Source organism: Melanaphis sacchari, unplaced genomic scaffold (assembly GCF_002803265.2).
Source record: "Melanaphis sacchari strain LSU unplaced genomic scaffold, SCAv2.0 Contig25_pilon_pilon, whole genome shotgun sequence".
In the NCBI taxonomy this organism is placed as follows: Eukaryota; Metazoa; Arthropoda; class Insecta; order Hemiptera; family Aphididae; genus Melanaphis; species Melanaphis sacchari.
This window is the reverse complement of record NW_020271133.1, coordinates 1316378-1331920: the sequence shown is the minus strand read 5'-3', so window position 1 is coordinate 1331920 and position 15543 is coordinate 1316378. Positions and strand designations below refer to the sequence as shown.

The 15543-nt window shown below is 27.5% G+C and overlaps 1 protein-coding gene across 1 annotated transcript in view; it reads right to left on the bottom strand.

Annotated features, from left to right (window-relative positions):
• Positions 1–15543, bottom strand: part of LOC112595149 (ETS-like protein pointed) — a 54614-nt gene that overhangs the window by 25229 nt on the left and 13842 nt on the right. The window contains exons 3-4 of the mRNA XM_025340246.1: positions 13367–13652; positions 972–1133 (exon numbers count right to left, since the gene is read on the bottom strand). Of these exons, the coding sequence (XP_025196031.1) occupies positions 972–1133; positions 13367–13652 (448 nt within the window). The remainder of the gene's footprint in view (positions 1–971; positions 1134–13366; positions 13653–15543) is intronic.

The following is a 15543-nucleotide window of genomic DNA, read 5'->3' as shown; positions in this document are numbered from 1 at the left end:
ATTGATATTTATGATTTTTTATAAATTTAGCTTATGAGAAACTCTATTGAAAGTTATATTCAATTTTCAGCCTTTCTTATCAATAGAAACAAAAATTCGTGAATTGAAAATATAAGTAATTTAGAAAAAGTCAAATATTTAAAATGTTTAAAATAGTATTAATATTTTGAAAATAATATGATGTCTAAAAAATACTAATCTAAATATTTAATGAAAATGTCAAATATCCCTTTTTTTGAATTGTTAAATAAATAAATAGATTTTATAGAAGAATGGCTTTGTGTATAGTGTTTATGTATTACAGTTTTCCTGCAGTTTTTTCTTAGTTTTTCTAATTATTAGCGAAGATAATGGATTCTCCAACTTCTTACGACACACTCTAGGTACTATAATTAGATAAAATTTTCTATCTAAAATCACCTTAAAATTGAAGATTCTCTGCGTAAAAACTATTGTGAGATGCATCCAAAAAAAATAAAAAAAATACATCATTGTAAAACCAGGAAATACTCTTAGCATCGTCCAGATTTTAAAAAATTACAATAATTTTAAAAATAAAAACTGTTTATTTGAAGTAATATTTATTCTATGTCAAACAAAAATATTTTAAGGTTGAATATATTTATTTAAAACTGAGATAAGAATAAGCTGGCAATCTGGTACGTTTTATTGAAGTATAAGGAAGCTAATGGTTGTAACTTTTGATCATGAGATTATAAAGTGAGACTTCTAAGTAATAATTTTTTTTTTCTTAGGGACTTGTTCAGAGTATTTTTTTAAAAGATATAAAATCACATCAATGTGTAATATTATACAAATATCATCGAACGTCAAACAATAAATCACTTTACTTAAACTTGAATAAATAATTATTACCTATATTCTGGTAGTTTACGTATGTGAATTAAATATTTTTTTTAATCATGCAAGAAATATATTAAAATTTACATTAAGATTTTAGTGTTCATTACCTTTTGGGACATTTAACTTATGTCGTTCTTTTTCCCAAGATGCGAATGTAGCTTGCAAAGCTTCGGTCATTTTCTTATTTGTACCGGGTGTTAAAGGTGGTGGAACCAATTGTCCACCAGCACTATTTGTGCTGTTGGTGTTTACCGCTGACGGGGTTTGATCTAAAACAAAATATTTATATAAATTGTGTATTCAACAATTGATTAAATATTAATTATTGCAATGAATATAAATAGTTAATAACAATATATAACTATTAATACCACAGCAGTATTCTGATGATAAACAGAGAGGGATAATAAACGATAAGTTAAATAAATGTGAAGTATAATGTATTAATGTATATGATACGCGTACTTAACTAAAATTATGTAAATCATATTAATTTATGATTAACTTATGTTACGATACAATACGGGCTTTGCCCAATTTACTATTAGTATCTTTTTTTTTAAACATAAATTGTATAAATATATGACATTAGTAACAATAACAAAATGAAATATCTAATAACATTTTTATGATTAGATACCCATATAATAATATTTTAAAAATACATAAGTATTTGCAATAACAAAAGGGAAGGGTTAGAATCGGCTATATACACACGATGGTTTAGTGCTTCATTTAAGCCGTCATTTGTTGAGAAAGTAGGAAGCAAAAAGGAAGTTTATGTATCAGGAAAATAGATAGGAATTCTGAAAAAGATTTTGGAGAGTATATGTAAGGAACATATAAGGTATATGTAAAGTACATGTAATAGTTTGACCAATATATTAAGGTTAGCAATACGTTTATGATTTGTATCATAAAGATACTGAAAATCAGCGAATAAAGTATGTATAATATTATATATTATACACGAAAAAGTTATTCAAACCTTAAAATACAACTAACACGATTTGAAAATATAGTTAACTCATTTATGTATATAAAATAAGATTAATAAGATTATAATTGTCGTTAAGTTTCCAAATAACAAAACCGTATTCTAATATTGGTTTAACAAACGAACGACAAAGCACCTTCAAGAGAGATACTAGTTTAATATTGACAGACATACGTTTAACTAAACTTATAATAAGTTTTGATAGCCGGCTTTCTCGACATGCGTATTAGGGCTAGCATAGGACAATAAACAAAACCTGGCCAGTGACAGTTATAATTCTATAAAACAGTACTCAGTAGTTAAAATAAACTTAATTTATAATAAAAATATTGTTAAAAATTATAATAATTATTATTTGTATATTGTAATAATTGTAATAAGGTACCTCTCATACCTATTGAACATTCTAAACATTCTATTAATTTATTTTTATAAAAGTTTTAATTGAACGGACGACCAATTTTGTTCGTTATAAGTTTCATTCATTTTACTATTCACTCCGCTAACAATTTATATAACGTTATTAAATATTAAGTAATAGGGATCGTAACGAGTCAACTACTCTATAGCCACATTACTAATATTACAACAATAAATGGCAAAGTATTGTAACAAAAATTACAGCAGCAGCCTTTTTATTGGACTTTTGTTAACTAGTTAAAACTCCTACTGCAATGCAATTTACCGCGATGTAAAGTAACCGTGCAACTCAATACTCAGGTCGTTTAAATACGAAGAAATATTTACCATAGTACCTACATGGATGTAAAAATTCTAAATAATATTTTTGTCGACGATTTTATATATTAAGACTAATTTCACTTGGTTAATTCATTTTTCCAAAGTTATATAATATTTTGAAATGCCTTAATGATAATTAAAAATAATGGATGAATCATTTGTAATTTTTAAAAGATGAACAAATCGTATTACTGTATATAATTATATAAATAATAAAAATGTATTCACGTTCCGCGGTTTCGTATACTATACATACATTACAATGATTATTTAGTCAAACCAATCTGAATTTTTTTCAGATAAATATGTTATTATCATTGTATTTAATTTAAATTTAAATTAAAAATTTTTTATTTTATATTTTTTTCTAAAAAATATAAAATATTATAATCAATTCTATTCTACGAGATCCTAGCTATTTATACCTACAATAAATTATAATTATGTGAGTTATTACAATAAGAAAACATAAAAGAAACAATATAATAGAATATAATATTTCACTCTCGTTACAGTCAGACAGTATTATTTAACTTGATCATAAATTATAACAATGAAATAATATTGCGTTGCAAATAAACTGTTTTATTCGTGTTATTAATTAAATAAAATGAATAATATTTTACGTACAACTGAATAAATTGCATGAGTCCATATATTATTATACTAAATTATAATATACTGTATTTAGTACAGGTACTCGGCTGAGGCGGCACTGCGTGCGGTCGATGAATAAAGTTTAAAACAAAATTTGGATTTCAAGCATCACTGATAATCGATAAAGATAATATAAATTCCCTCATTAAAATTGCATAGATACCTACCTAATAATATACAGTATACAACATAAATTATATAGAAGAGAAGCTATATAGTCTGTACTCTGTACTAAGTACAAAATAAATGGCTATATTATAACAATGTATACACTACATAATAATATATAAAAATATAAAATATACATAAAGCTACGATTGGACCACAAAGATGAACCAATAATAATGGTAAATAGAGTAGGAGTACATTATAATATTATTATGTACTAGCTGATATTATGTTCGATGCTGATGCAATTGAGATGTGTGCAAGCGTGTTACCTGTCACTGCGTGATCTATCCCTTTCTCCCTCGTTGTAGCTTGACAATGGATAATAGGTGTACCTATGTACATTTTCTTGCGAGACAACAATAAACACAACCGTATAATATATAAAACTTAACAAGTATTTATGTATATGTACACGTACATCGTCCATTACAATAATACGCAATTTACTTCTAGAGTAGGTAACTGTCCGTGTAAACATAAATTCCATTTAAACATTTTCTCGTGTTTTTTTTTTTTTTTTTTGCTTCGGGCGTATATTAACATTAATAATAATTAATACCGGAATTCATAATGTAAACAGTAAAAAGTATAAACTTATTATAATAAGTAACAATCTTCGTTTATTATTGAGATCCTAAAGAGTTTCACTAATATGTGTATCAAACAATTAAAAATAATTAAGATTGAACTAGGCAGCTCGGTAGGCACGTCGAACACGTTTTTAATATATTCTCATCATATTATGCATTTCACATCAAGTATATCATAATAATATAAGTTAAACAGGGCTGTAATATATACGCTTTAAATATAGTAATAATATTATCATGTGAACATGTGACTATACGGACAGTCAATCTATATGAATTACGACGAATTCATCTAGTCATGATGTATGGTACTTCAGCACTTGTCGACGACGGTATTCAGGAGCGGTGGCAGATTAAGTAATTTACAAGTAATAAATAGATGAACGAATAATGTATAGGACGATGATGCGGGTCACGACCCACACACTGTGATTAATAAATATGTACTAAGAGAAGGAAAAAAAGGTCACCGTGGATGGTTGATTAAGACATTTAAAAATATAAGTAAATAGTCCAGTGGGGTCGAGCCGCGCGGGTTCTAGAGGGCAATATCACGAGTGTAATATATTAAAGTGTTGTTTAACAACAAAAATTGAGTAACGGCGAACCCAGATGAAAAGTTCAAGTCTATACTCCTGCTGGTAGCAACAAACTAATTCGTTTATAAATTCCCTGCGTTATAGGCCGCTATAGTTTTAGAATTTAGATTCTGAACTGTGTAGTGAGGAAGCTATTATAATAGATACAGTATTATCGGTTTGGTAAAATGACATGCATTTTTATTTTGTTTTTTTTTTTTGTCATCTTGTTTGGAAAAATACTTTCTGAACGGTGAAATAGGTCACGCAGCAGTGCAGCACTTACAACAGTAATTTGATTTTTCTATCTATTTGATTATTTATTTGGAATTTCCCAGTATTTTCGAAGAAATTGTAAAAAAAAAAAATAATAGAAATGTGAATATCATTGTATTTAACATAAAATGATAATAAAAATAAAAATGTAATACACCTCATTATTGTAGGTAGGTACTTAATGTTTTGGCCATGTTACTGTAATAAAATGCATAATATTATAAAAATAAATGCCTGAATAATTACATACGTTTAATATCATTACGTTCATTGATACTCTTGATAATTATTATATTAACCAAGATGTTATTTATGTTTAAAATAATGAAGTATAAAAATTATCATAATCATAATTAATTAACATTCAACATGTTATAATTATTTTCACTAGTATTTTTTTTTTTTTTTTTTTTTGTGTTGTAAGAGAATAATGTATTATTATTATTATTATAAATGTATAAAAGTAAGGACGTAGATAATGTCAGAATCATAAATAAAATATAAAAACGTTATAATTTGACTCGCTTGCTTAGCTCATTCGTTGGTGTCACCTCCAGGACGTGCATACATTACAATAATAAATAGTCGAATAGTAATGTTCACTTACAGGTCTTTAATTCCGGGTCAATATCGACATAGTCGTCGTATTCGTTATTATACCAATGCTTATATTTTTCTGAAACTGTTGCACGTGTTTATTCAAACTGGTTACGAAATTCGGTATAGTTCGTAGGTACACACATTCGTATTTTATACACGAGTTTATTTACTAAAGAAAACCTAACTACGCCTATTACCATATCACGGTGCATCAAACTCAGCAAGTTTGTCAATTATTTAAGTTGTATTTACATAAAGAAAAATCTTTGCACGTAATTTAACTTTTGAGATGCAAAGATAGATTTTTTTAAATCGATTTTTCGTGTTTAAACGTGTAGGACAAAATAATGTCATAAACATTTTTTTCTAAAAAATTGTTGATAAACATAAAATAAGTATTTTACTGGCTAAAATTAACTATGAAATAAATAATCTTTTAATTAAAATTTTTAATTTTAAAAGTAAAACGAAACACTGTAACAACCCTACGTAAATCATTCAAAATGTACTATTACGAGTATAGTGTGGGAAAATACATCAATAATACTCCCCCCCTTATGATTAACATTTAACAACCACCTGTTTTGTATAAACGTGAAGTATAGGTAGATACAAATAATATTAATTTGCTAGACATGGGCTTTTTCTCAGCACCCTATATTCACACGCACACTAGGTGTAATTGCGTGTCGCTTGACCGCTACTATTCAACAGGTGTTAAAGGTTAACAAAAATTATTCATCTATTGCATTAGTGTAATATCACACAAGACAGTGCTCACTTGAAGGACTTTTATAAAGTATTTATACTACCTAATGATAATTTTTTTTTTTCTCAAATCGTTTCTTAAGTCTAAGCATATTTTTAAAATAACATTTTCCCAATCCAACACAGTTTTTACAATATACAATCGTTCTTATTTTATTTTACCATTGGCATAATTTGTCAACCAGCACAATATAATATGTCATAAAATGAACTCATTGTTTGAATAACTAGTTTTTATGTGATAAGTGTAAAATATTATTGTATGAATACTATGAATAACAGAAACTAAGAAAATACATTTAACCAACGTAATAACTTATAACGTACGCAATACGTAATAGATTTAAAGAATTATATAATATTTTACGGGGAAAAAAATTATCAAGTACATAATTTATATTCTACTGAATATTTATAGTTGTTTTATATTTCCAAGTGGAAACATTATTAAATCAACTATGAACGCTTTTTACCATACTTTCAAGCTTGGTTGGATGGTTGTATACATCTATAATACTTGTGCTACAGTGACCATTAGACCGTATCATCCACTCGCCCACTCGCAGTCGTCACAAAACAACAACGAATAGATAAAGATAGTTTGTTCACTGTTGGTGTTTGTGCACATGGGCGGCCATAAAATAATGTAACGATGAAGCCGTAATTACACTGGGGGGGAATAAATAGAACTGCTGCAGGTGCTCGCAATCGTGGGAACGTCGGACGAAAAAAAAAACAACAAAATATTCAAATTCAATAAAACGCCTATTGTAACTATGTGCGCGTATTATTTGCCGCGAATCGCAGTAAATTCAACGAGTACACATTTTGTACATGTAAATTAACGAGAAAAAAAATCCGTGTACCAATTTGGCGATAAATCAGAAATATATTATACTATACCTACTATACATTAGCAGATTTATACTCATATACGAAAAACATAATATTAGCATATTATGTCTATTTATTTCAAATTATCAAAACTCAATGATGGGGTGTGGCATTGTACATAATTTAGCGTGACTACTGTTAGATTAATATACGTATTTATGAAAAAACAAAAGTAGGTACAGCACGCATTTTGATATTTCTAAAAATAAAACAAAAAAATATATTTTATATTGTTTTTGTTATTTTTGTTTTAAAATGAATGATCTAAATCAGTAGTAATTAAACAATAGTAAGTATTATGGTTAAAACAACTTTTTTTGATGCATACTGCAGGGTGTCTTTTAACAGTTAACACTCACAATCTCATAAAGCATTTATTTTAGGAAATATATTTTTAAACATAAGCTATCACAAAAAAAAAAAAACACCATAAAACAAACTTTTTTTTTCGCCGCTTAAATTTTTCAAGAACGATATTTTTTTTGAAAAACAGGAGTTGGTATAGTATGCATTTTGGTATCTATAAAAATACAATTTTGAACGAGCGCCTAATTAATAATTTATAACTTTTAAAATATGTTTTAAGTACTGAAAGTTTAGAAGAACAAAGTAGTGGAACAATATTTTGTGGAATATCACTAGCTGTTAAAAATATATAAAGTAACTTTAAAGTTAATAGAATAAATTATTAATTTTGTTGTTAAAATCCACAGAACTGTTATTTCCCCCTTTCGTAAAAAATATACTTTTATAGGAAACTGTACGGTTGTACCTACATGTTATAGGTATGTTACAGACTATTTCTAAATTAAATAACAATATTAAAAAACTATCAGTATTACAAAACAATAATATAAAAGATACAAGATATACCTACCAACAAAAAAAATGTACCTGGATACAATTATCAAATGTCAAACGATCTAATAATACACTCATTATAAATACTAGTATAATAGTTAATTGATTTAGTACTCCAATATAAATTTGTTTATAATTCAGTTGATTACCTTGTAGATATTGCAAATTTATTTTAAGTTCTATACAGTTAATTTAGTTTGCACTTAGGAAATTAATATGGAAGGAGACATATCCGGGTATGGTCTTCTGTAGGTCTTATGGGAAAATGTTGAAATAAAAATACGAAAATATCAAAGATAATTGTTTAAGTAAATAATAGTAGTTTTTATTGGATATTTTTAATATTACATTTATATACTTTAATTGCATGTCATTATTGCTATTCCTTTTAGATATTAGTAGCATGATAAACAAATATACAAAAGTGTTTTTGTCATACTGCACATCCTTCGACGTTATAAGGAGACGGATGTATACGTACTAAGGACCACTATTCGTTTTTACATTTCACCGATTTACTCTAAATGTGTAAATCTATTATGCTTCAGCTTCACTAATATGGTTTCACCATATTAAGAGAAACGCATTCAAAATCGAAATTTATTATTATGCGAACAATGCAAAAACATACAATACTGATTACCTACTAAAATATAATTTAACTGTATTAACGTCAACATAATTTATGTCTAGTTCTATTTAGGCACACTAAATACCTATTAAGGTTCATTAAATAGCTTTAATTTGTCGTTACAGTAAATTATTAAGAGGACATTAAACGTATTGAGAAAATGCCACACACACGCATACACACTTGAGAAGCTTGATATCGACGATTTTAATCAAACGCTGACATAAATTTAAATCTTCTGTATATTTAAATACTTTTTCAACATATGTACGCCTAACTTAAAAGTGTTTAGCGTCAAAATCATAGTTAAGTGTTGAGGAATAATTACGAGATTATGTGTGGAAAAATGGTTTCGCGCGTAAAACAACCACTTGCGTTTTACACTCACGGTTAAACAATCAAATTTACAGTATTTTCTGTGTAGTGTAGGGTTTTCATTTTATTGATATTATTAATACAAAAAACGTAGTGTTATTGTTTTGAAATCCGTCGTTTTTCAAACTCGATTAACTTTTTTATGTTAACGATATCGAAAAAAAAAAAAAAAAAAAAAAAACAAAACAAAACGCTGCCGCACAGAAATATTGCCGTCATCATCTGTTCTCTCTTGTACGTACCTACATCGTGAGTAAACGTAGATTTGGTTTCTCAATTATTGTCCACGAGTGGATCTTTTTCGCGCGAAAACATTTACACAAATATTGTATTATATTATATTTCATCGATACGTGTATTACGCGTAGTACACTTGCCGAATGATTTATCACAATACCACGTTATACAAAAGGTTTATAATATTTACGTCAACGCGTACGTTTGTCATTAATAACAATCGTCGATCGGTATAATATATACTACGTATATAATATAATATAATAGGGACGACAGTTCATAAATTTCAATACAGAGGTTTAGGCACGAACGCTAGTTTGCCGTGCTTATTGTAACGTCGCTGCCCGGGCACACAGACATGTTGCCCGATGTATATTATGTTTATTACGTAGCCCCGACAGGAAATGGTCAATAACAATATAAAAACGCTATCCGTCGTTATTCTCGGCACGTCACTATTAGTGAATATCATAATATCATATCTGCACAAACCACCTCGTATAATATTATATACTATTATAATATCATGGTTAGTCACCAAATATATATATATATAAACATTATATATAATATATATGTAATGCATATTCGGTCGCTGCCATTACGCATGTCAATGAGCGCATCGTCGTATGTGCGCTACGGTTTGTCATGTGCCGTCAATATCCATCGTTGTAAGGTGTACCTACGCGTACCACGGAGGTAAGTGCGGGTGTCGTCGTATCAATCATAGATCTGTGGGTTTCAATCGATCGGTCGGAGGGACAAAACGTCGGGCCGATTTCGCCGATCACCCGACCGACAACGGAAACGGGGGAACTCGTCTGACAGAAACGTTACGGCGGGTCTCGCGAGAACGAAATAATAATAATCACATTTTTTATTAGGACTATTAGGAGGTACCCGTGCAAAACTCGCGCAGCCCGATTGCCGGACCTAAATAGACGAGCGCCATCTGCGTTGTAAACGTCTAACCGGATACCGAGACGCGGACAGAAGACAATCCTCCGACAGACAGCGTTGTGCGCGTGGATGACGCCGCGGTGTCTGGTAGATGGCAGCACTATGTCGTCGTCGTCGTCGGCGTCGCGGTGGGTGCGTCGTTCGTGCGAACACGCGTTTAGAGGTAGGTATTAATCAGAAAACGGCGTTTATAACGATGTTTTAATATTAAAATTTTGATTTCTACGTAGGTGGATACACCGTGGATTCAGAAACCCGTCGTGCGGACATGGCGGCGGCAAACGACCGAGAATGATGCGTTTATACCGTCATGCAACTCACTCATTCGCACGTTACGGTATTTTGACCCATGGCAAGAAGTCTTATTTGGACGGCCAGATTGGGCTAAAATTGTACGGCTAATTTCCATTTACATAGGTGAATTATAATTATTTATATAATTCCCAATGATCGTTTAGCGAGCGCTGGTTTTTTCGACGATATTCGAACTATTAAATCGTTTTTAGTTTTCGAGTAAAAAAGAAAATAAAACCGATCTATCGACCGATATCCGTCACTGCGGTGAATAAATAAGAAAACAAACGCGACAAGAGTGCGATAATTTCGACACATTTTATACTTTACTGCAGTTTACATGTTACAATGTTATATAATATAAATATATTACAATATCGACAAAACGTCAGCGAGATTACTTATCTATACCTTTCGTGAAAACACAATGAAAACGCATCCGCGGCTTTGATTTTGAAACAACGAGTAGGTAGTACCTACCTACCTTCATTGACGTGTTTTTGTTACGAAGACGCTGCACATTCATAAATCATTATTATCAAAATTGTGCGAAAAATAACTAATCGTACTATACAACAGTCAATGATAATTGAAATTTAGAGAAATTAAATTCATATATAGGTAACGTTACAGAAGATAATGTTTTCTGTGTCATAACTTTTTTGTTTTCTCAAAATTATTAATAAAATCATGTATATAAAAAAAAAAAAACTACTAGTCTACGTTACAACAAACATTCTTAGTATATATATAGGTATTTTTAGCCAATACCTACTGCCGAATAATTGGTGTTTTTTGTGTAAAACTTATTTTTATTTATAATATAATCTTGTAATAAATTAAACGTAACGATAAAAAATGGAACTGACATAAGAGTTAGGACCATTTTTAAGTTGGATGCTTTGAAACAGTATTTATATATATTTAAGAACTAAAATTTTAATTTTATTGAAATTATATTAAAATTGTCGACATCAAAAAAGTAGGTGTTTGTTCTCTTAATGTTATAATATATACATTATATTGATAAATTTTTAAAACATTTAAAGAATAGAATATTATGATTATTGATTTTTTTGTGATTTTCTAAACTAAAATTTGTATTTGTATTTTAATATTTTTTTAAACGCTGATGTTTGATTACAGCTGTATATTATGCTACTCATTATTCAGCCGTTTTTAATTTATGATTTTAATTGCTATGTTCGAAACACTCCTCTACTCTTAATCGCTCTATTCCCTCATACAGTTTCAAACGAACAAAATATTTTTTCAGTATAAATATTATTAACGATATGAGTAACAGCGATCAACATAACTATAATTTATGTTTATTAAACAAATAGTTTGATAGGTGTATTCTGTAATATTTAGATAGGTGATTTCAGTATACACCTTTCATATAGTTAATTAGTGTAAATATTTAAATATGAATCACTAAACCTACTTCAAACCATTTTTTATATATATATATACATATATATTTTTGTTACATAATAATATAACATACATAAATATACTGAGGATTTTATCAAAGTTTAGTACACAGGTTTGGAATGCACTGCTTAAATAATTCATTTGTTAGGTAAAAGAGTCACATGTCATAATATTATATTAGGAATATTCAATATAGTATTGAGTATTAAAATATACAATAGTATGATACATAATGATAAATTAGCATATATATTATCAAGCACATGATAGAACTAGCTATTTTATAACTAAAAAACATTTGTATATATATAATTTAAAGATATCTGGTCATGTTGCGGACTAAAAAATAATAAGTTCAGTAGTCGACATAAATAATATTTTTAGAGATATGTTAAATGAAAAATATTTTACAATTTCATACTAGGTAATAAATTGATTAAAATTTTTTTTCTAATTCGCCAGTAAAAAATCATTTTATGTGTAGTATTCAAGTTAAAGTATCTATGTAATATTATTATTATTAAAATAACATCCTATAAATAGTACCTATACCATCATATCTGTCATGTAGGTATAATGAACCTATAAACCAGCTTAAAATTTTAGGGAGAGCAAAAAAAGGGAATATATTATAAATTATTCACTATAAATATTAACCTACATATACGTTACAAGTTATAAACTATGATAAATTATTTAAAAATGATTGAATTAATTGTTTAGCTCGAGGGGCAAATAATATAGAGGAGACATTGTCCGCTCACCCAATTACTATACAGGTCTAGAATGAAAGAACGTGGGAGTAACAAGTACCTACACTAGTACTTTTATATTAATATTACATTGGTCTCCCACTAATTTTATAAATTAATAATTACCTATCTATATATTTATATAACATATTAAAATATACTACATAGTACATAGTATAAGTATAGTAACGCGTGTTTCTACGGCTCTTTATGGATATAAATATATGAAATAAACCTAAAATGTATTTCTTAATTCTGGTTTTGACAATACTATCCTTAAAATTGGAATACTCATGCATAATTTACATTTTATTAGGTCATAAAAAAGAATGGCAATGATCAAACACGGAAAAAATATATGAAACATGCTGTTACTTTCTATATTATATATAAAATGTTACTTATTGAATAAAGTGTTAACTTATATAGTAAAAAATATACATAGTTTAAAACTGGTAGGATTTGGTTATTTTTATTTTATATCATTTACACGTGAGAACTTTTCTGAATTGAACCGTGAAGTTGGTTTATAAATTGTAATTTCAGTTTTAAAATTATTATATGAACTATTTAGTTATAATTGATTTATAGTTAAAAAGCTCTGGATATAATGTTTAACCGGCTAAATCGACCTCGAAATAATATCGAGCATTTAATAATTAGTTTTATTATTAAGTACATACCTAAAGAATTTTCTGGATCGGAAAGATCACTTAGCGATGGTACTTTTTGAAGCATATTACATCCTTCTGTTGTATTATTACTGTAGTTGGACGTAATGCTTTTATAATCTTGCAATGTGTTGGGTTCTTGTTTAATAACTACAAGTCCTCCACAACTATTATCACTAGTCACAGCTCCATTCATATCGCTTGTACTACTATTACTGTTCAACATGATTGTTGAAGATACAGATGATGGCATCATATTTGGGCTACTTTGAAAATCTTCACCTCCAGAAGACATGTCCTATAAACATAATTGATATTTTTTAATTAGACATCATTAGTTTAGGTTAATTTTTCACTTAACATCGACAACTTTAAATAATATAATATCATGGTAAAATATGGTGTAGTATAAAGCCTATTAAAAATATAAATTATTCGTCAATAGGTTGTATATTTACGATCTTTATGATAAATTAAAAATGTAATTCATAAGAATTTATTTGAATGTAATATTTTATAAGATAGCTCAGATAGTACAATAAATAGTGAAAAGGCTATTTGGTGTACATAGTATAGTGTACAAGCATTATAAGCTTTTTAAATAGTAACAAATAGTCCCAATGTATTGTATCCTCCATCATTGCAAAAATCACAGTAATTTAATGATTTTTTTGGTTTAGTATATATTTAGTCATGATATAATGTGATGGCTTTTACAGGCTATAAAACAATAATAGAATAAATAGTACATTTAGCTTAGTATAAAAACAACAGAACAAATTCTTGTTTGAATACTTAATAAACTATAAATTTATTACCTATTCATAATTAACATTAATTATTGTTGAATTTTAAAGATTATAATGTATTTGTGCAGTACTTATGTACAATTTATTTTACGTAAGTAAAATAATATTTGATCACAATTTTAAATATTTAATGCAGATTTGTGTTATTCATTAGTTATTATAATATAAGCATTTTTATTAATTTATATATTATGTAAAACTGTTTTATCATAAAGATTTAATTAAATATAAAAAAAATATGATTAAAATAATGTTGAAAAAATATATAATATCTCTCAGTGGCAATCAGTGGTTAAATGATCACAAATTATAAATGGTTTAATTACCTACTGTTCAAAATAGGTAGCTATTATTTTAACATTACTTTGAATTCAATAAACTGTTTAGTTTGAACGTTAATCTAATATATGATACATATTGAAAGGATGGTAATATATTGATTCGTTATCTGTCTTTCAAAATACGAACAATAAAGCAAATTTATACCTTTGTAGGACCAGTATTAGTCTCTAGGTCAACATTTTATAGTTGATTGACCTATTATCGAATTTAAAGATGAAAATATTATCTACAGTGACGTAGTTTTGTACTTTTATTTTTATATTTTAATTTCACTAAGAAGTTTACGTATCTATTTTAAATAAATATAATTTATAGAAGCATTATTTTAATATTAATATGTTGGAAAAAATTAACGTTACGACTCATGTAATATCATTTCATCATTTGATAACGAACGAATAAACAACTTTAAAATTTACACGGAGTCCAGAGGGTAATGTAACTTCTACAAAATTACAATTTAATATAAAAAAAAAATCGTATACAAAGATTTAAAATAAAAAATTAATTTGGTATAATATAAAGTTTAATGTAATGAAAAATACTGTAGTATGTTTTATATATACGTATGTCCTTATAGTGTTTATGGTTGTCGCCTAAATATTAATCACTATATACTCGTATGTATAAGTATTTTTACTTATGAAAATTAGATCCTTCAGAAATTTATTGTGAGTAATAAAGGCTTACGTAATTTACTTTTTCTAGTTTAGATTGTCTTTAAATATTGTTAACTGGTACTTAATATTATATAATATAATCAATATAATCGAATAGATTATAATTTTCATCATTAGAATAAACAAAAATTTTTAACTTTCAATAGATTCTATATTATTATAATTTTCTTATATCTAAAATCATTAATCAAACAACGAAGTGAAAAAAAATGAGAGTGAAATACCTCAAAATATAGTGTTACGCGTATATACATATAATAAACATAAATATAATATGCTATGATACTGATAATATATAATATTAATCGAACGACAAGATTTATAGAGGTATGAACTATGAACTAATATTGTATAGGTT